Source organism: Sminthopsis crassicaudata, chromosome 2 (genome assembly GCF_048593235.1).
Source record: "Sminthopsis crassicaudata isolate SCR6 chromosome 2, ASM4859323v1, whole genome shotgun sequence".
Classification (NCBI taxonomy): domain Eukaryota; kingdom Metazoa; phylum Chordata; class Mammalia; order Dasyuromorphia; family Dasyuridae; genus Sminthopsis; species Sminthopsis crassicaudata.
Window position 1 is genome coordinate 47,751,153 of NC_133618.1, and position 22,459 is coordinate 47,773,611.

Sequence of the window (22,459 nt, forward strand, 5' to 3'; positions counted from 1 at the left end):
CTTCAGGCTTATTTCAGGACAGACTCCACATTAACCAGGTGTGAGACTATCTCAAAGTGAAGTATATGAAAGATCATGATGGAGTAATGAAAAGTCTCTAGTCACTCATAGTTGCTGCTTTGCCTGCTTCTAAGCTGTGCTTTGAGCACACTTCCAAGAACTTTGATGTCCTTCCTTATATAAGACAAAGAAACACATACTAATTAGGAGCTCTTCCAAATTTGTAGAAGAAAGAGGCAAATGACTTTATAAATTAAGCACTTACTTTTTTACTTTAGGGAACTATTAAATTTCAACCGAAAAAAATCATGAACATAATTATACAGCATATCACTGGGATTCTGGATGCTCTAGTCTTAGTCCCAGTCTTCATCCTCGTCTTCATCCTCATCTCCATTCCCATCAGGGTTATCTTCTGTTGGAGGGTCCTGGAACTGGATGTTTGCCAGCAGGTCTCGCATGGCTGCCATCAGCCTGTTCAAGCCTTGGTCAAGGTCCTCCTCTGCACCAACCGGGTCTATTTCATCTGGTGTATCTTCTCCCTGACAGAAAAAGAGGCATGGCGCTGGAGGGGAAAGCGCTGGAGAAGAAAGGGCTGCTGGGGTTCCTGAATGTGTTGTGCTCTGCCCTACATAAGTGGGACACAAAGTTCTCATTGCTCCCACTGGTATATGAGGCCAAATTATTTCCATTAAAGACATGTCACGCATTGGCACCAAGACTGAAAAGTTTTTGCTGAAGACATTGCCTCTCTACACAGATGGAGCTTCATTTGTGACCTCCAAAGGCAGCCATGGGTGGGAGGATTCAAAAAAACAAAACAAATCTCAAAAATCAAATATAATTTTTAAAAAATTCTAAAAAGGACCAGTCTGTTCTTCCTAGTTATCTGCAATGAGTAATCATAATATTGGGTGAATGCATTCAAAATGAATCCAAAGCTTCAAAGACATCTTTCCCTATTAGCATTTATTAAATAGAAAGATTTTCAGCTACATTGTTCTAATCAGATGAGCCCATCTACCATCTCATACTTTGAGTTTCTGTGTCTGTCTTCTTATTAGGATGTAAGTTCCTTGAAATAAGAGTTACATCTCAATCAACCATTCCATTCAATGAACACTTATTTGTTTAGTAGTTGTGGTATGGTTAGGATCTTACTCTAGTTAGCTGCTAGGGATATGAGGAGTTTTCTTCTTGACCAATCACCCATCCTAACACCCAAAAAAGCTGACTCCTTAGCAACTCTACCAAAACTCCTATTCCTCTGTGAGTTGGTCTGAGAAGAGCGGAGACTAAGAATGTAATAAAAATACACCAGATTCATTCAACATACCTGAAAGGTAAAATTTGGCAACAATGATCGAAAGAAGAGAGATAATGTGCTTTCATTGGAGTAACGATTTACCCTGGAAGAAAAGAAAAAAAAAAAAAAAATCAAGGAAATGTCAGGAAGTTGTAGTATTTTCTTTTTCTAATTGGCCCTATATAACCACGTAGATTTTAGTCTGTTAGTACAGCCTTGCAAATAATAATCTAAAAAAAATCCTCTTCACCTGGGCAATTCACCTTTTCTGTTCCTGCCCCCAGCAGGGAAAGGATAGTTAGTCAAAGGCAGGAGTGGCATCAGTAGCAGTGAAATAAGCAGGAGAGGCAAAGGGAGCTTGAAAGCAGCAGAATGGACTTTGGACTAAAGGATGGTGTTTTTAACAGATGAATGAATGGGGTTGAGGACAACTAGGATTTGAGGAGGAAATACAAGATATAAATTCACATGGCGAGTGAAGGTCACACTAGTTTCATTCTGGTGGAGACTCATATACTTCATCCCAAAGAACAAAATAATTCTGAAAGGAGGTAGAAGCAAGGATACATCAATGCTAAGCATAAAGATTTTCCATTGTAAAGTATTGTTTAAAAAAAAAAATACCCAATTTACAAGATTAAAATGTACAAAATTGATTTAAGGAAAAAAAAAAAAAAAAAAAAAAAGGCAACAAATTTGTTTATACCAAGTTAACACATTCAATATCCTAGCAACAACCAGGACCTATTGGTCTAGCTTATATCCGCAAAAATGACATTAAAAATCTGTTAGGATTCTTACAGATGTTATGGGCTAGAACTTGAGACAAGGTAATCTTCTTGGTTCACACCTTTAAAGTAGCTCACTCATTGGTTCTTTAAGGAGCTCCCACAAGCCCATTCTCTGGGAGGATAAAAGGAGCCAAGATTCAGTGGGGACAGTCAATCTGGATTGGGCAAGGAGAGGACTTCCCCAGAGAACTTCAGGGAAGCTCGAAGAGATTCAGAGCCAGGATTCAGTGGATTCGCAAGTCCAGCAGGTTCACAAGTCTAAAGGAAAAGCCTGCTCATGGATTTCTGGGAGATTCACAACTAGGACTGAATTCTGGGAAACCCACAATCCCACTCTCTTGGAGGCAGAGTCAAGATTTCATTCCCACATCTACCTTCGTGCTGGCTGGAGGTTTTAGATTCAGAGGGAGCTAGAGACTGAAACTGGCTTGGGAAACCAAGGAGAGAGATAGGCTTCTACTAAGGCTAGCCAGACCCCAGGAAAAGATTCAAGATTTTGAAGGACACAACGTAGGATCTGGACTTAACTCCTGGCTACATTTTGGGATTACTGAACTGAAAGGAAGCCTGCCTCCAGAAACTCCCCAAAAAACCTGCCCCCAGAGAATGATCGAGATTTAGAGAGAACAGAACATTACATTTTTGGCGCCTAACGTGGGGCAGACAGGATCCTGATTCCAGTGGAAAAGTTTCTCTGACCCAGAAATTTGGGTAACAAGGAAACTTTGTTAAAGAGCTAAAGTAGAATTTCAATGAAATGGGGCAGAACTTGAGATAAGGTAATCTTCTTGGTTCATAACCTTTAAAGGAGTTAAAGTTCAGATCCCATATTGTGTCCTTCAAAATCTTGAATCTTTTCCTGGGGTCCGGCTAACTTTAGTAGCAAAAAAAAAAAAAAAAAAAAGGCAGTCCTTAGCAACAGATGGAATATGAGAGATTAATGAAAACAAGTACAGACTGACATACAGGTTTCAAGCCTGAGTGACTAGAAGAATGGTAGTGCCCTCAATAGTAATAAGGAAGTATGGAAGGAAAAGTTTGTGGGGAAAGATAATGGGCTCATTCTGGAGAGTTTCAGGTGCTTGATATCATCTATTTGAGTTTCCTTCTAGAGATCTTGATTCATCTTGTCTGTTATACGATTAATTTTTTAAAAATTCCATGGTTCCAGCAAAATTACAAAAGCATTTGACTGATCAGCACAGCATTGCAAATATTACCAAAAAAAAAAAAAAACCCCTCTAGTTTTTACTGTAAAATATGATTAATTGAAATAAATCTAAAACATTTTTGGCTTATACAAGTAAAAGGAGAAACAACTTGTATGAATAATCATAAAATAAACTTAATAATATTGTTCCCCATTAGAAAACACACATTGAAATGCAAACCATCATAGCCTCATTAAATAATGTATTGATATCAGATTCAAAATAAAAGTTACCTGAATTTTTTTTTTAAGTCTTATTTAACTGTCAAGCAGTAGGCATTTAAAAAAGCCCTGGCCCAAACCCTGTAATCTGAGAGGGGGTGGGAACAAGCACAAGGTCCCTCTTCCTACAATCCCCAGTAAGAAGAGATGTGCAGAAGCAAGTTTAGTGCTCCAACATCCAGAAACATGGCATGAATTTCCACATCACCATATCCTTCTCCCTACTAACTGAAAAATAAAGCACATTTAATTCCTACTAGTGAAAAAGGAATCCCTTTCCCTATCCCATGGAAACCTAGCTGCAATTTTATAGTATCTGGAAAAAAGAAAAACTGGATTCTCTATCCAAAAATTTGTTTCCCAATTGTTACTGAGATATACCTAACTTTGGTAAGCAAGGGACATCTGTACATATTAACAGATAAGGAACAGAAACAGGACTAAAATATTCAAGAAATAAACACTTTGCAATCGTAGTAGGTAAAACACTGGAGGAATGCTGCTGGCCCAGCAATTCAAAAAGGTGTGGATAAACACATTGGAAACACAGTCTAGATGGAAGGATTTCTCTATTTGGAACATAAGTGATCTCTTTTCTTGTCTCCCTTACCTTTACCTTAAAGGCTATCAAGAGATATATTTATCTCTCTACTTCTATCAACTTGGAGGAGAATAAATGCAGCAAAGTGAAAGCAAGTGTGAGCAAGAAGGCAAAGGATAGATATAAGGTACCTTCGTGGTCTGGCGTAGGAAGTGATGGAATCCAGAGGAGGCAAAGGGTCAAACCCCATCACAGGCTGGGATGTCACTTCCTTCAGAAAGGGACACAAAAAAGATACCCAGGAGGGCTTGGGTTAGTCTGCCTCAGGTGATCTCCACAACAGAACATTTTCAGTAAGACATCACTTTCAGAGGAAAGCCAACCATCAACTATCGGGTTCCTCAAAATCAGCCTCAGGTTCCTGCAGTGCATCTAGTTCTTTGAGTGGGGGTAGAGGGGTTCATGCTAGGAATGCAGGAGACAACAGGACTAAAGACTTGTATTAAGGCCTTTCCTTTAACTCCACTGATCTAACTGGTCATTCTTACTTTTCCTTTCACACAAGTTCTAGATGCATAGACTGCCAAGTTGTGGCTGTGGTTCTGTGTATTTGGTCATAATTACAGTTAAAAATCACTATGGGTCATTTTCAAGACATGTTAGCTCATTGGACTTGCTGGGAGGTGATGTTGCCAACCCCATTCCACAAATGAGCTGTAAACAGCTAAGGGATTCGGCCAGGATCAAACATCTAGTCAGTGTGAGAGACAGGATGTCCAAGTCCAGCTCTCCTCCCTCTATCCACCCTGCTTGCTCTCCTACACCAAGCCAATCTTATGGGCATGTGAGCTCTCTGCTACAATGTACCAAGTCCTGCTGGCTATGACCAATGCCAAAGGAAGGAAGAAGCAGAATCCTTCCATGACTTTACAACTACAGTCTTTGCTGCCCTCAAATCAGTAATTAATAAAATGCTGGATAGACTAGAAGACCCACTTGGGAGGAGGGAGAAGTGGGCTAAGTTGTGCATGTGACACCGTGTAAACACACAATGCCTTCTTTTTTGGCTGGGAGGCTGCTTACCAGAGGCAGGGCTGCGGTGGCCTCCTTCATCTCAGAAAGGATCACATGGCGATAGATATTTCTGGGGGCACTCTGGTATCGGACCTTCCGCCTAAGGAGGGAGGGAGAGGGGAACAAAACAGAGACCAACAAATGAAATTATACACTCTATAACACTCCAGCAAGCTGAGCTCTGGAGAAGGCAATGTTCTGCTCAATAACAAACATGAGATCCACACTTGCTCAAAGAGTCATCAAGACTATCCCATGACAGCAGCTTTAGATTTTTCAAAATACAATAATCATCAAAATGAAACGAACACCCCTAACTATGTCTGTTCTTTAACCAATGCCTTAAAGTTCCAATTTCGAGTTCCACATAAGTCTTGCTGTGGGGTAGGTGGATACATTTGTTTCTGGGAAGCAGTTAAGTACATTTTCCTGGCAGTGGTGATGTTTGCTATGATATTAGCTCCCTGGAGAATACACAGTGTAATCTGAGACAGTCTGTACAATTCTGTAAATCTAACGTCACAATTTTCCTATCTCACACAATACACCTTCATAAAGGACTGCTCTGTCACCACCTCTAATGCAGGGCCAATTACAAAAGCCAAACATCTCTCTAATGAGTCAAACCTAGCCATTTAAGAAAGATAAAGAAAGGAAATGGACCCCCCCTCCCAACCCCAAACCATTTTGTTTAGTACCCATCTGATTTACTTAAGCAAAATTATGAATTATATTTAATTGTAAATACAAAAAGGTATGTGTGTGTGTGGTATACATTTTTCCTACTAGACTATAAATTCCACAAAGGAAATGACAGCATCTGATTTAAACCTTGCTTTTCCCCCTGGTGTGCTGGACAATACTCTACATACAGTAAACACAAAGGCAACATTTAAGTTGGTACAAATGCACTAATTTGATGCAGTCTTCACCTGGAACAGAAAACATAGTTGTGGGTATTTATAAATAAAGGTAGGAAAAAAAAAGATGTCTAGAATGCATCTTGTTGCTTATCATACATGGTCTTAGGAAGAAAGGAGAAGTTTAAATGTCCATTTCAGTAGGTCCCATATTAACAGATAAGGAACATTTCTACAACAGATGCTTTCACTGCCAATATAAGCCACACAGAATGACTGACCTTCTTTCAGATTCCTCCACTATGGGTTCACCAGCATCTACTGTCTGCAGCACTTCTCTGACGTTAGTTTCTAGCCAAGCCATGATGGTAGGATCCTTCCAGAGAGAATATGTCCTCCCAATGTACAGGGCAACCAGCTGGGTCAGGGCAGGAGGTTGGCTATAGTAAAGAGACCATCCTGTAAATTAATCCATTATGGAGTCAGATCCTGGAAAATGCCCTCTAGTCCTTAATCACACCCAAAGGTTTATGCCTTCATATTAGTAAACAGGTGTTCAGTATGTTCTTGACTAGTCTGAGGCAAGAATGTCTCCAAGAACTCACACACAAAAAAATAGGTTTTTAATAAGTTCTCTAATATATTAGAAGAGAAGGGGTGTGAGAAACTGGAAACAAACAGCTTTTGTTCTTTTTTAATGAAAGTGAAGAAAAAAATTTTATGATTTCCCATTTATTTGTACGAGGAATCTTTAACTATACTAGAAATCCTTCAGTGTCTGAAGACTAAAAACTCCTCTGTGAGTTAGATTTATTTTATGAATTACAAACAGCATTTTGTTTGCACCTTCATATGTGGAAATGTAGCTAAGAGTAAGAGCTCAACTTTGCCCTGGATATCAGAGAACACCTCAGTTTTGTTCCTACCACCCTTGAATCTCACTCTGTAACCTTTAGCTCTGTCCCTACCACCATGGTCTGAATGCAAGTGAAGTTCAGAGAACTAGAATAGCTATTTTAAGTCATTTCTAAATTCAGTTTATAAGCCACATACTGAATAGACTATGCCAAACTTTGAGATCTTTGGCATAGCTGACTGTGTTACGCTATTCCAGTTTGAATGTTGTCTGACACAGAGCTCTTGAAATTTTCCTTTTCTTATTTAAAATCGCAACATAGCAAGCACCCTGCCATTTATTCAGAATGAAAGAAGCAGCTGTGTAAAAGTACAGTGATATAGCTGGTATCTTTAAATTCAGCTCTTTACCAAGTTTTGTGAATAATAAACTGATGCACATTTTTCTTGGCAATCAGGGAAAATCAAAGTTCTTATCTAAACAAAACATCTGACAGATGTCATCACATGTGTTCCTAGCATATCAGTTGCCATGAGAGAAACAGAAATATGCAAGAAAAAAGCTGCCATTCTGTCTCAGATTATCTTAAGCATGCAATGAATTCCATTTATTATTGTTATCTTTTACCTTATCTGAGTACTGAGTCCAAAGAAAGGATGAGCTAACACGGCAGAGTCTGGGCGCACACTGCAGCGATCCAGCAGGGGCATGAGAACTGTAAGGGAAAGGCAGAGCTGCTGAGCCTCTTGTCACCACCCGTCACTCAAGCAGTGGAGTGGTGGCAGCGGCTGGTCTCTTGGATCTCTAGTCCCAGTTAAATCCCCTGCCGCTGGCAGCACAGGGAGAACAGACAAATGTGAGACAAGGTTAGAAGATAAAGAGCCTGACCTGCTTCCTTCCTTCCCAGCGGGCAGAAACAGTCCAAACCCACCTTGATGTCTGCCTAATTTGCAGGAGGAGGCTGTAGGCCTCCATGACTGCTTGGGATACCACCCACCCCAAGGATTTCCGCATGTTCTACTAAGGATGTTCCCCTTACACATCTCTGACAAGAGCTATCATATCATTCTAAGAACATGTAATCAGCTGTTTTAATGAGGACCCTATGCTCAGTTTCCAGTTGCACACAATACAGACTGTGGGGAAAGACAACTGGACAGAAGCATCATCACATGAAAGGCTGCAGATGCTCTGAGTTCCATGTTCCATGAAAACCTCACCCACTGGCTTAGCATCAGGAAATTCATTGCTGTGTCCAAAAAACATGCTTTCCCAGCTGATTAGCTGTGGGGCTTTGTAAGCTGGTCACATATTTAGATTGTAACATATGAATAGCTGAGGCCAAAAGGAAAAAACACAGTTTTCAAGTGTCTTCCCAATAACACTATAAGACATTTCCAAGTATACAACTACATAAAATAAAAAAATATAGCAATAGCTTAAAGCAGAAGTTACCAGAAATCTGGCTCCCCTTATTTAAAAAAAGAGCCAGTTCCTTCCATGAAACACAGACAAATTAACAGTCTCATTCTTTGTCCCTTCTGCTGATGACACAAGAAAGAATTAAGCATTCAAGTTCTACTATGTGCCAGGTGCTGTGCTAAATGCTTTAAAAACAAACAAAAAAATATCGCATTTGATCCTTACAACAACACTGTAAGGGGAATGCTATTATCATCATTTTTGCAAATGAGAACATTAAGGCAAATGAAGGTTACATGACTTGCTCAATATGTCACATGGGTAGATAGTTAAGTGTCTAAGGCTGGATTTGAATTCAGTTCCTCCTGAGACCAGGCTCAGTACACTGCACCACCTAGATGCCTCTTACCTATCTGCCTGGAATGAATATGACTATAATCAAGAGGGATTTTGAAGAATAACCCAAGAAAATGGCTAGAATAGCAAACTTATACAATATGCGAGTCTCTTAGAAAATGCTAAATTAAGATCCTTTAAATCTCAAGAGGAAGGAATGTTTTATTAGGTGAAATTCTAAGAATGATGGTCAAATCCTTGAAAATAATCAGATTCCAAGGCACAAAAACTGGTATTTGATTTAGAGGTCACCTTTTGCATGTGTACATGAAATATACACAAAATATTCCACAGAGACTATCCAGAATTATCTTTTAAATTCACATTTCCAAGAACCCACAACAATGACCTCATCCTACAACAAGGAAAAGAATTTGTGCATGTTTTTCTGAAACATGCACTGAGGCTAAGAAAGTTTCCAAATGATTTTACAATCCTCTACAAATTTATCAGGCAGCTGATGCCTGTGCTAATCCCAGGCTGGGCCAGGAAACATTGGCCTGAAGAGCGCCAAAAATCACCACAGCCTTTTATATCACACTTGAAAGTAAAAGGCACCTTTTTTCTTTCTGCTTTGCCCAGACCTAACCTCCACAAAATACCTTATATATCCAGAGTAACCAGACCTCGAGAGAGTACCATATTACTAAGGTCATGAGCCCAGAGTGATAAAGAAAGTCATAGGGAAGTGAACTTTTAAACAACTGCATGATCAGTGTTTGGTTAATCAGTCTTGTCAATGTTTCTCAATTCTCAATACTGGGCAGTCTATGGAACGTAAAAAGGGGTTCTATGAAAAAATTTGAAGGGTAGTATATTTTCTTTCAAAGTACCAATATGAAACACATGACAAGAAGAGAAGGCTTAAGCTGCCTGAGGCTTACAACGTGTCTGATTTCTTATAGCTGGCTTAAGAATGAAAAGATGAGAGAAGAAATACAAGAAGGAGCCTCAAAGTGACTACTGTAGGAAGCCAGGTATGTGAGGGCAAGGAAAGGTGGGTAGGTAGATAGGTAAATACAGAGACATATGCTTGCTGGGCAAATTCAGATTGGGGAATGAAAGAATTCAGGAGTATGGAAGCTCCCTCTCAAAGTACCCTTTCCCTCTAGCATAAGGGAGATAAATTTCTATCCCTGCTATCTCCCTTTAAGCTTTCACTAATCTTCAATCTTCTCTCACCCTTTCTCTCTCCCCACCGCGCCCACTGGGGCATCCTGGTGGCAGCTTCTTCTTTCCTCAGCTGCCCCCTCAATATCAGTTTCACTAACATAAAGCCCTTTGTATAGACACCCACCAGGCCAGGAAGTTTCTCTTAGGCTCATTTAAAAAAATAATAATTTAAATACAGAAATGAGTCAAATTCACAAAAATAAGAACCATTCCCCAATTAATAGTGAAATAGTTAGTTTTCAGAGGAAATATATAAATAAATATATGAAGAACTGTATCAAACTCATCAAAATACAAGTAATTCCCCAATTGATAAATGATATGATATAAAGGATATGAACAATTTTTAGATGATGAAATTATATCTATAGTTATATGAAAAATTGCTCTAAATCATTACCGATTAAAAAAATGGAAATGCAAATTAAAATAACTCTATGGTCCTTACACTTCTCAGATTGGCTAAGATGAAAAGAAGACAATAATAAATGTTGGAGAAGATGTGGAAAACTGGGACACTACCCATTGTTGGTGGAGTTGTGAACTCATCCAACCATTCTGCAGAGCAATCTGAAACTATGCCCAAAGGGCTATAAAAATGTGCATATCCTTTGATCCAGCAGTGCCACTACTGGGCTTATATCCCAAAGAGATCTCAAAGAAGGGAAAGGGACCCACATGTGCAAAAATGTTTGTGGCAGCCCTTTTTGTAGTGGCCAGAAACTTGAAATTGAGTGGATGCCCATCAAGTGGGGAATGGCTGAATAAGTTGTGGTATATGAAGTAATGGAATCAGCTTGTTCATCATTTTTTATAGAACGATAATTATTGTTCTATAAAAAATGATGAACAAGCTAATTTTAGAAAGGTCTAGAAAGATTTACATGAACTAATGTTGAGTGAAACAAGCAGAATCAGGAATATATTGTACACAACAACAGCAAGAAAGTATGATGATCAACTATGAAAGACTTGGTTCTTCTCAGTAGTTTTGTGATCCAAAGCAATCCCAAAATATTTTGGTTAGAAAATGCCATTTGCACTCAGAACAAGAACTAATGAAATTGAATGTAATTCAACACATGCTACATTCACTTCTTTTTTCTTCTCTCTCCCATAGCTTTCCCCTTTTGTTCTGATTTTTTCTCCCAACATGCTTCATAAAGCAATGTGTATTAAAAATAAACAAATTTTTAAAAAAATGAAACAACTACTAAGGTACCACCTCACATTCATCAGATTGTTTAAACTGATAAAAAGAGGAAATAACAAATGCTGGAGAGAATGTGGAAGAGCAGAAATACCTATGTACCATTGATGTTGTTGTGAATTGGTCCAATCATTCTATACAAAAGGCTTTATAAAACTGCATACTATTTGACCCAACAATGCCACTACCAGGTCTGTACCTCAAAGACATCAAAAAAAAAAAAAAAAAAAATCTATTTGTATGAAAACATTCATAGCAATTATTTTCATGGTGGCAAAGAATTGAAAACCAGAGATGCAGATCAATTGGAGAATGGCTGAACAAATGATAGCATAGGAATTATGGTAGCCAAGGCTGGAGGGGCTGAGAGAATTCAGACCTAATTTTATGCACTGTTAGTGAAACTGTGAATTGGTGTAACAATTCCGGAAAGCAATCGGGAAATATACGGAAAAAATTACTAAACTTTAAACTTTTATTGCCTTTTGACATTTCAATGGCAAAACCACTACTAGAATTATACTCCATTGAAATCAAAGAAGGCAGAAAATATCGTTTAATAACTATTATTGTGAAGGCAAAGAACTGGAAATTAAGTGGATGCCTGCTAGACATATTATGGACATATAAATGAAATGAAAAATGACTATGACATTAGAAAAGGAATTTGTTTTGCTTGACCATGCATATTTGTCACTAGGGTTTAGTTTTTCTTTTTTTTCCAGTGGAAACGATGGGTATGTGTGGAGAAAAAAAAAAAAATTTAAAGAAAAAAATTTATTATACCCTATTAAAGACTAGCTGCATTGCTGAGGGGTATGATCATGCTCAGAAAAACCATGTTTATAACCACTTTCATTTTAAACTTAACAGAATACAAAACTCTACACTTGCTTCTTTCCTGTGATCTCAGGATTCAGAAGGTTCTGGCTTGTGGTTGCACCCAATAAATTAGGAGGGTGGTTTGGCTCTAAATTGTAAGGCAGCTATGGTTCATTTCATGGAACTCTGTTAGGGACTTCCTGACTAGAAAGTTTAGTTTTCTTTTTGACTTTTCACTGGGCATGTTAAGACAGGTTAACACCCCCTGCCTTAGAAAAGCTACAAAAACTTACCGCCAGGAAACATGATGAGTGCCTGCTGGATTAGGCGAGAAGCATTCTCTCTTGCAGAACTCAGTTCAACCTCTGGGAGATCGTCTTGCTGACTCAGAAGAAAGTATGCCAGTGGAACAGAGAAAGCAAAATTTGGGAGCTGAGACAAGTTTCGATGACTCTGTAAATGATAAAGAAATGAGATTTTTGAGTTAAAGTAGCTGAAAAAAGATACATGTTAAGCTAAGAACATGTTATTTATGGATTGGTCTCTTCAACAGATATAGGTAAGGGTTCCACAATAGTGAACAAAACAATTTTACTAGCCTACTTTCACGTTGAAAATCTTCTCCAGCTAGGTCAAAGCCTCCAAATGGTGAAAATTAAAAGATAAAATTTAACAGGGAAAAAAATATCCTGCAATTGAATACCAAAAAAAAAAAAAAAAGTACACAAATACGGGATAAGGCAAACATGGCCAGAATGCAGTCCACATGGAAAAATAAGTCTTAAACCAAAAAGTCCAAGCACACTACAAATCACTTGTGTGCTACAGCTTCTAAAAAATGTCAATTCAAGCTTAGGCTGCATTAAAAGATGTCTAGGATTTAGAATGAGGAAGGTAATTTCTGTTATATGTTCTGAAATACAACTGGAAAGGTTGAAGAAATGGGACCACTTAAGCTTGGAAAAAAAAACTTAGGAAAGATTATAAGCACCATTCTCAAATATTCGAAAGGCTATTATTCAGAAAAGGGATTAGGTTTGTTCTGTCTAGTCCTAGAAGTAACTACAGGGAGGCACAATTTTCATTCAGTATGTGAAAAATCCTCCTTCTAATAAAAGCTATTAACAAAAGGTATGATGCTGCCCTGAGTGGCAGTCAGTACCCCATCACTAAAGATCATATAGATAACATTTCAAAATGGGATGTTATACATTAATGCTTCAGGAAGGAAATGAACAAAATGACATCGAGTCCCTTCTAACTTCATAAGCGGTTATGTTTTTCAATCTCCATTACTTTATGCTACCTAATTCCTGGAAAAATGCACAGGACTAGACATGCTAGAACATCTGAGGCTTGGTAATGCTGTGGAACATGCAGGAACATAGAGGAGTGTGAGAAGGTGGAGGAGACTGGGTAAGAGGCAGGAAAAAGCAGCATTGACTGAACAACTACAATGGCAAAAAGTGACACCATGTTATTTTAACTATACTATATATATACTATAACATATGTAACATGTATGGGACTGCCTGCCATCTAGGGGAGGATATGAAGGGAAGGAAGGGAAAAATCGGAACAGAAATGAGTGCAAGGATAATGTTGTAAAAAATTACTCATGCATATGTACTGTTAAAAAAAAAAAAAAAAAAAAAAAAGTATCATCATCTCCATTTTAGAGAGGGGAAACTGAGGTGCCGAGGTATGAACTGATTTGTTTATGATGAGATGTGAGCCTAACCCCTGATTCCAGAACCACCCCTCCAGATATTACATAATGCTGCCTCATATAATGCCTAAGTTAAGACACTCTATCATTTCTTGACAATTCAACTGTTTAGGAAAAAGATAGAATTTTTAAGGAGGGAAAGGAAAGAGGAAGACATACTTAGCAAAATTATAGCCTATATGTTGTCTGACTCCAAAAAGATTCTAAAGGACTAGAATGGACTGAAATTAACAAGACAAAATTTAAGAGTAAAAATATATACTTCTGACTTTGAAAAATCAATTCCATAAATACAGGATAGGACAGCAATTCTTGTGAAAAATAATGTGCCCTTTGTATAGTAGTGAAATGTTTGGGTTTGCTGATTAGTTTTTTTAAAGGGTTAAATTTTTAGAAATCATTAATTTTTAAACAATGATCATCAAAAATGAGCAGTATGATATGGTTATGAAAAAGGATAAGAGATCTTAAACTTTATTTAATAAGTGATACCCAGAACAAGAAAGGGATTATCCCCACTATACTGTGCTCAAGAGTCAGAATGCATTCAAAAGACTGTATTTCTTCCAGGCATTGAACTTTAAGAGGAGTACTAACAAAATGAAACATGTCTGTTTGGTAAAGGGACTGGGAGAGCATGTATTATAAAGAATAGTTGAAGGAACTGGGGAATGATTAATCGAAGAAGAAAAGTTAAGTTTAAGAGAGAGATGATACCAGTCTTCTCATACATAAAAGACAATAATCTAGCAGTGGGATTAGATTTAATTCCATTGTTCCAGAGAAGAGAATTCGGACTTAGTTAAAAAAATAACAGCATTATAATGAAATAGATTTTCACTCAACATGAGAAATAACTTTCAAACAATTAGGACCTTTCAAAAATAGAATTATTTTAATTAATAAATTTTATTTTAATTTAAGTGTAAGTTCCCTGACAATGTTGAAGTAGAAGCTAGAATGATCACGTGTTAAGAATGTTGCAAGGTCATTGATTCATGGATTGAACTAGATGACCTATCAAATGCTAAAATTCTGTAATTCAAAAATTCTCACAGCTTACCTCCCATTCCTGGAACATACGTATTAGGAACCCATAATCCCTGGCTCGTAATGCCAGCAAGTCAATAATCAGCAACAAGCAGAGAGGGTCATTGTCTGGATCAAGGCTGCCAAGAGAGGGAAAATGGGACAAAAAAAAAAAAAAAAAAAAGCTGTTAAAATCTCTGCACAAGAAATTAAGTTATAGTTATAGCAAAACTCACAAAGTACAATTATTCAGTTCTTCCTTAGCATGGCAAATTTCTTCATCGTACAGTCTTATGACTCAAATATGCTTGTAGCCTGGCACTACAGACATCTTTGGATTGAGCTGTTACCACTTACACATCATAGCCTTCAATGTCACAGCAACACCGCTTATGGAACAGAGTAACAGATATTTACCTTAGGATAAGCTTGCAGAATTCCAGGGCTGTTCGGGGACAGCCTCTCCTTTCTAGGAACATCATGTGCTTGAAGAGAACCAGGTAAAAAGCTCTAGACAAAAAAAACAGATTATACAGATAGATGCAGAAAGGACAGTCAGAATTATCAAGAGCATAGAAAATGTATTTTCATTATCTCACATGTATATGATAAAGCAAGTTAAAGATTTTATTATATTATACAACACAATGTAAGATTCTGATTTCTGGCTCTGAAATATTGTATTCTTTTTTCCTTAGAAGTCTTGACTCCAGAATTTAAAAGCAAAGTAGTGGGGAAAGTCACTTATTATCTAATACTGACCTTTAGTTGTAGAAGAGTGGGTGACATGTTTAATATAGAAAGCCAAAACTTTTCATGCATATACTCCATGATGGGAAAGATATAAGCTCTGCTTCTTTTACAACCTGTAGTTTATGCGTATGCTAAAACTCTAGAGATTTTTTAATCTAAGTTTGTGGTACAAAATTAAAACAAAACAACGAGAAGTCACCAACCTGTTCTCAGTTCTGCGATAATCTAGTCTGCAAGTTCCACTGGTGAGACTAAACAATGGGTGAAATGCGCATTCCAAACTGTACAAAGCTCTCTCTAAAAACAAAAGAAATGGTATTAGGAACCATTTTCATAAAATTAACCAAGTTAAAGTCCTTTGTAGCAGAGGTTAATTACACCCACACACACAAACACCTTGAATTTTGTAAGCTAACAGAATGTATAATCAGGAAAGAAAACCAAGATGCCTGTGTCTTACTCTCTGACTTGACTGTGACATTAAGGCATTAAAATCTAGTATTCATTTTATTATCACCCAGTGGGATCCATTCAAATTAACACTGTTAAATATCACTGTTTTGTGCAAAGCATTGTATTAAGTGAGGCAATGGAAAAGGTCACAATTCCCAGCCCTTAAGGAGTTTAACTGGAGGAAACATTTGACAGATTAAGTATAATATTCTTTCTATTCTTATTTAGGGACAACTAAGTATTACTGAAATGGAAGAAAAAACTTGGGCTACTTAAGTAACAAGGGAAAACTTCAAGGAGGAATTGACTTCCCAAGTGAGCTAGAAGAAAGGATTTTGACAGAGATGAGATGAGAAAGAAGTGTATCCCAAATATGGTAGATGGTCATGTGACAGAAGATACAATTAAGGAAGTAGCTAGTATTCCAGTTTAGTTGGAATGCTGCATTCCATTTCTGGAGTGAGGTAGGTGGCTAAACCATGAAAGGCTTTTAATATCAGGCTAGGGAGTTTGCTCTTTACCCAGGGAAAATGTTTGAGATACAAGCTGACCTATGACCTATGCTTTAGGAGAAGATTATTTTGGAAGCTGTGTAGGAAGGACTGGAAATGGATAGAAATTGGTTTTGTTTTGGGTTGGGGGGGGGTTTGCAAGGCAATTGGAATTAAGTGATTTGCCCTGGATCACACAACTAGTAAGTCTAAGGCTGGATTTGAACTCAGGTCCTCCTGACTCCAAAAACAAGTGCTCTATCCAGTGTGCCATCTAGCTGTCCCATGGATAGAAAAAGAAAACAAGAAAACCATTTAGAAGATTATTACAACACTCCAAGAAAAAGAAAGGAAGATTTGAACTAAGATGGAGATTATTTAAGTGAACAGAAGGGAAGGGTCATAAGGGAATTTGTGAAGACTGAAGAGGCTTTGGTAATGAATTGGGATATGTGTGTGTGTGTGTGTGTGTGTGTGTGTGTCTGAAGAAGAATTATCAAGATGTGACTGATGTTATGAATCTGGATAAAGTAGATAGTAGTACTCTCAACAGAAAACAGAAGTCTAGAGGAAGAGAATATTTAGGAGAAAAGATTAGTTCTTTCTTGGACATACTGAATTTGACTTGCTGATAGGACATTAAAATCACAGATGTCCAATATGGGGTAGAAGATACAGGGTAGAAGCAAGAAGAGATATTAGGGTTATATAAAGAAATTTGGGAGTCATCTACATAGAGATAATTGTTGAGGGCGGTAGCCCCTTGATATTCCTTGTTTGATCTCCAACTTCCTTTGGGACTTGGACCTTTGATACAAGATCTGGTCAAACTAGTTTGGGCTATCTGAGCTGGCCGGGGTTTTATAGCCCCCATTCTAATCTGCTCAGACCAAATGGCATCAGGAAATTCCTTTTGGGAAGAGACTTCTGTCTGTCCCCAAAAGATAACAAGAGAATCCTTATCTTATTTACATCACTCTCAGGAACCTCCTTACATCACTGCATCTGAATGATTGTGCTCTTGTATAAAAGAGAGAACTCAAAAATCTATTCTTTGCAAAATTGGCCTTGTACCATGCAGCCATTTTGCCCACCGGCTCTTCGGTGTTTCCATTCTAATCCATTCTAATCAATAAAGACTATGTTTCCATACAGCATTAAGTAGCAAATTCCTTTGCTGCCGAACCAGCCCTTGGTTACTTTGGGGAAGGAAGGAGAGAGAGAAAAGGAAATGACCCATCTCAGTTTAGACCTCAGTTTACTCCTCATCATTAATAATCAAATCCTCTGGAATAAATAAAATCATTAAAAACATAAAAGAGAAAATGGACAGAGCCATAGGAGACTCATCCATGGTTATGAGACATAAGATGCCTGCTAAGTGAGCCAAGGAGAAGGAACAGTTAGATAGGTAGGAAGAAAATCAATAGTCCCAGAAGGCAAGAAGGAAAAACTTATCCACAAGTTTTGGCGGTAATGGGTGTCAAAAAGTTTTAGTTTAAAAAAAAAAAAAAAGGAAAAAAGAAAAAAGTTTTAATGAGGATGAGGATTGAAAAAGAACCTTGGAATTCAACAATGAAAAAAAAGATCACAAATAATCTTTGAGAGAGTAGTTTCAGTAGAGTGGTGAGAAGCCAGATTCCATGGAAATGAAGAGAGAATAGGGATGTGAGTAGATGCAATGAATTCAGATTATTCTTTTTTGGGGGACTCTAACAGTGAAAGTAAGGATATAGGGTGAGAGACTTGAAAGACTGACAGGATTTGGTTTCTTAAGACTCAATGATTTAATCTAAAGTGCTAATAAATACTAACTCAAGATGTCAGATATAATCAGCACTGCCTGGCACCTAACAAAAGTACAGATTTGGAACTTCTTAAAAGCAAGAGGAAAGAGATGGATTTGTACACCACAAGCCAGAAATAAAAACCTAAAATCTTCCTTAGTCACAAGGTGAGAGCTGACCTAGCCACTACTAACTTTTACCTATAAGATCACGAGCCATCTCCTGATCCTCCTGGAGTCGACACACATCACTGAGCTGGAGCAGTGAGTCTATGTGATAAGGGTTTCCCTGGAGCAGAAGCTGAAAACACAGAAGAAAACAGATGGTTGACTGACTACAATAACAAACATATCTTGCTTAATGCAACTGTTCTTTGGAAATCAAGCCTTTGTACAAATAACAAAAAAGCACTCAATAGATTCAGACATTTTAAAACTTTCTCACATAATTCATTAATTCACTTAGAATTATAAAAACATGCCAGTTCTCATCTCTATCAGATATGTCCATTTATTTGCCAGAAGAGGTATCCTGTCCAGGTATTAGAAAATAAGCACAGAATTTCTAGGTGGGAAGGGATTAAAAAGGCCAAGTATAAATGAACAAGAATGCCCTCTCCAACATATTCAACAAGTAGCCATCCACTGTGTTAGCTATTTCTCCTAGTACTGTTTCATTTGAAGATCTAAGAAGTATGCCACTTATGCCTTTATTCAAGTTTCTGATAAAAAAAAAAAAAAAAAAAAAAAAAAAGTTAATCAGCACAGGACCAAAAATGACTCTGGAAGCCTTTACTGGAGCTTCACTCCAAGCTGAAATCAAGTTGTTAGTGCTGTTCTTTGGTCCAGCAATTAACTTGTTGTTCTGAATTTACCTAATTGTGTTGTTTTTTTGTCCTACTGTTCCATTTTTCTTCACAAGAATAACATCCAAGACTTAGCTAAAATCTAAGTGATCTATTCAAATACTACCTTCCTATACCAGATTACTAACACTAACAAAAAAGAAAACAAAGATAGATGGACCACACATACACTGATGAAGCTATACCTGTTTCTTTCTATTTCTTTTTCAAGAAGTTAACCACTCTTACAATAAGTACTTAAACTTTGCCACAAAGCAAAAATTCAACTCAAAGTTTTCTTCAAAAAAATTTGAATCAAAATTCAAGCTTTTCCAGTTTGTAGGCATGTTTCTTTCAGAGTCCTCTCAGTAGTTCAACAATCACAATGGACAATTCTTTCTGTGCTTTGTCATTTGAATTAATCAAAAGTAGCCAAATCCCTTCTCACTATTTAACTACTTCTTGTGGGTATCAAGTCCTATCGATCATTTTATCTTTTTTAATCTAAAGATCTTTCATAGTAAAGTAAAAGTTGGCAAGTTCTGTCTCCTTTCTGTTATAAGTTAACAACTGTTCTACCAACTCTGGTTTTATACCTTACCCTCTTAAGATTCTTTTGCTCCCAATATAGGCTTTAAAAAAATTAAATTAAAACCCTCAAACTTTTCTTGTCCTGGGCTTTTCTTGCCAGCCTCATTTTATTCAGTTACAGAGCTCTTGATGCCTATTCTTAGAAAATCATTCCAGGATTATGGAACCATCTTCTACTACTGCTTTTGCTTCCATCTTCTGAACATTAAAAAAAAAAAAAAATCTAAACTATATCACCTATATATCACATTACTTTCTTTGGACAGCTCAATTTCCTAATCAGAATTATTTTTCGTTACATAAAATTCCAATACTGAGAAAAATCTCTTCTCTCCAAGGCTGGCTTCCCTTGTAAAAATGTCTGTCCACAGGTTTCTACTTATCCTTTTTCTGAACATTCTGAAATTTGTCCTTTCTAGAGTACTAGTGTAATTATAATAGGGCTGCTGCTTCTCATCTAATCAAAAATCCTAAAAGGACAAGGTTCCCAGGCACAAGATTTGGACCAACTCTGTAGTGGGAAGACAGATTCTAAGGAGCTCCTCTGGAGCTTGAAATCAACTGGGGATTCAAAAGTTTTAAAAACCATGGCATATTACTCATTGGCACACCCACACTATAAACAAGGCTCTTCAATGATGTTACCAACATGATAACCTGTTATATGAAGGAGAAACAGAAGAGCAGGGCACTGTTACACTTTCAGTTTCAATTAATTTTGCTGATAAGACCGTCTAGAAAAGAAATCATGTAAAGAGATTTATATTTAACACTGATACGGGCCTGAGTTTTTGTGAAGTTTGTTGTTCATTTGTGTTTTGTAATTCTTCAGATTCTGAACAATGTATCCATATTACTTCAACTTCAGTCCCCGAGTCTCAAATTTTCCTATCAAATTTAAGAAAATTGGACAGGTTTCATAAAATTTCAATGCTGAAGTTGTTCTACTAAAACGCTAATAAATGACTTTGCTTTCTTCCAAAGAAAAAGGTTTAAAAATAGAACAGCTGGTAGCTAAACTCTGTCTTTAAAGGTCATCTCACACTTATTTATATAATCATTTCCCACTTCCTCAGCTGAAAGAACTCACACAAAGGAGCTTTCTTATTTCGCATACTGTTTGGCTTGAAAGCTTGTTCTCTACTTTCTTTCCTTTGGCTGGGGCAGCCCAGGGAACGGGTGGTTGTTACCACAACAGGACAGGGGCCCAATGGGATGAACTGAACATTTCAGAGTAGCCATTCTCTCTTCATGACATACCACAATATTATTGGGGTCCATAGACTCCACTGCACTCAGGAACTGGAACTGCACCTGCTGGTACTCTCGGTGGTGTTCAAATGTGAAGTGCTGAACTCCCCTTTTGGATTCCAGCACTCGCATTGTAATACCTAAAATTAGTGGAAATTCTATCGGTGAACCAAGTCAATCCTAGTCAGTTTCAGTAGAATTATAATAGCTCCAAATTATAACTCACAGTTACATGTATTAATAACAAAGAATACTTATGGTTAGTAAGGCCTTCTTTTCTTGAGGACTTAAAGCTGTTTTCTATTAGCTAATATTCTCAACTCTATTCCCAAATTCCAGGATTTTAATGCTTGTTTTAGATTTAGATCCTTTTCTGAAACATTACCAAACTTAATTCAAAGTGGTTTAACCTAAAACTATAAAATAATTTAATTTTATATATGCATTATGATCCACTTTAGAAAAAAATGTCTAACATTCACAGTGATATTTTGAATTACAATATAGGCCTGATTCAGAAACTTGCATATAAAACTAACAGCTCTGGACCACTTTAAAAACAATGTGTGTAAGGTTGTTGAGAGATGGGAATGTTGACACCCACATTTTAATACATACTCTTATACAAAAACTGTATTCATGTGACAATAAATTAAAATGATTATCTAAGAACTGCCTTGGGGGGAGGAGGGAATCGTGGAAAAAATGTACCCAAATGGGAGTGCAACATGAAATGGCACAGAGGAAATACCATTCCCTTTGACTTGAGGGGATAAGTTTGATGGCGTACCTACATAAGTTTTAGGTCTTTTTTAGTAAAGAAGGGGGAAAGGCACTTCTTTCTCTCCTATTCCATTAAGGAATAGTGTTGGATAGGTGTAAACCATTCCATTTTCATATGCAAACTTACAAATCTTAATTCTTCTGACCAACCTGAAAAAATCCAGCTTTAACTTGTCCTTATAAAATAGCTGAACCCCATCTTCTCACAAGTGATGCCCTGGTTGGACATCTTAACACAAGACACTATTACCATATAGACACCACAAACCAAATAACCATCCCAAAGATTATTGCCTATAGCTTGAAAAAGATTTTTCTTTTTTTGCTGAAGATGTGAGAAAACTGAAAAATATGACAATGAAGGAAAAACCACAAATTGCCTATACTCATAATCTAGGCATAAACATGGACACATATCTCCTATGTCATGCTAAATTCACTATATATCAAATAGTTTGAAAACTAAACTGATTCCTATGTTGCAAAGATCTAAAGGGAAAAAAAAAAGTTAATTTTAAAAACCAAAATATTGAAAAATATGCAGGATATTTCAAAAATCTTAATATGGGGTTAGGGTTAACCTTAAATTTGTGCTTTAAAAGCTATTAAACTTTTTTTTTTTCCCCTGAGGCTGAGGTTAAGTGACTTGCCCAGGGTTACACAGCTAGGAAGTGTTAAATGTCTGAGACCAGATTTGAACTCTGGTCCTCCTGAATTCAAGGCTGGTGCTCTATCCACTGAGCCACCTATCTGCCCCCAAAAGCTATTAAACTTAATAACTATATGCCTAGTATATTTCAAAATATTCCTTATTCTCCAATATTAATGTACCTATTGGCAAAATAATCATCAAGGACCTCCTCTC

General features: G+C 37.2%; 1 protein-coding gene across 1 annotated transcript in view; it reads right to left on the minus strand.

The window, feature by feature from the left end:
* Positions 1 to 245: 245 nt before the first annotated feature.
* TCF25 (TCF25 ribosome quality control complex subunit) overlaps positions 246 to 22,459 on the minus strand; it is a 37,933-nt gene continuing 15,719 nt past the window's right edge. Inside the window, exons 7-18 of the mRNA XM_074286147.1 lie at positions 20,821 to 20,951; positions 18,326 to 18,425; positions 15,598 to 15,691; positions 15,059 to 15,151; positions 14,676 to 14,781; positions 12,177 to 12,336; positions 7,488 to 7,575; positions 6,286 to 6,444; positions 5,154 to 5,244; positions 4,262 to 4,341; positions 1,337 to 1,409; positions 246 to 542 (exon numbers count right to left, since the gene is read on the minus strand). Of these exons, the coding sequence (XP_074142248.1) occupies positions 357 to 542; positions 1,337 to 1,409; positions 4,262 to 4,341; positions 5,154 to 5,244; positions 6,286 to 6,444; positions 7,488 to 7,575; positions 12,177 to 12,336; positions 14,676 to 14,781; positions 15,059 to 15,151; positions 15,598 to 15,691; positions 18,326 to 18,425; positions 20,821 to 20,951 (1,361 nt within the window). The 3' untranslated portion in view covers positions 246 to 356. The remainder of the gene's footprint in view (positions 543 to 1,336; positions 1,410 to 4,261; positions 4,342 to 5,153; positions 5,245 to 6,285; positions 6,445 to 7,487; positions 7,576 to 12,176; positions 12,337 to 14,675; positions 14,782 to 15,058; positions 15,152 to 15,597; positions 15,692 to 18,325; positions 18,426 to 20,820; positions 20,952 to 22,459) is intronic.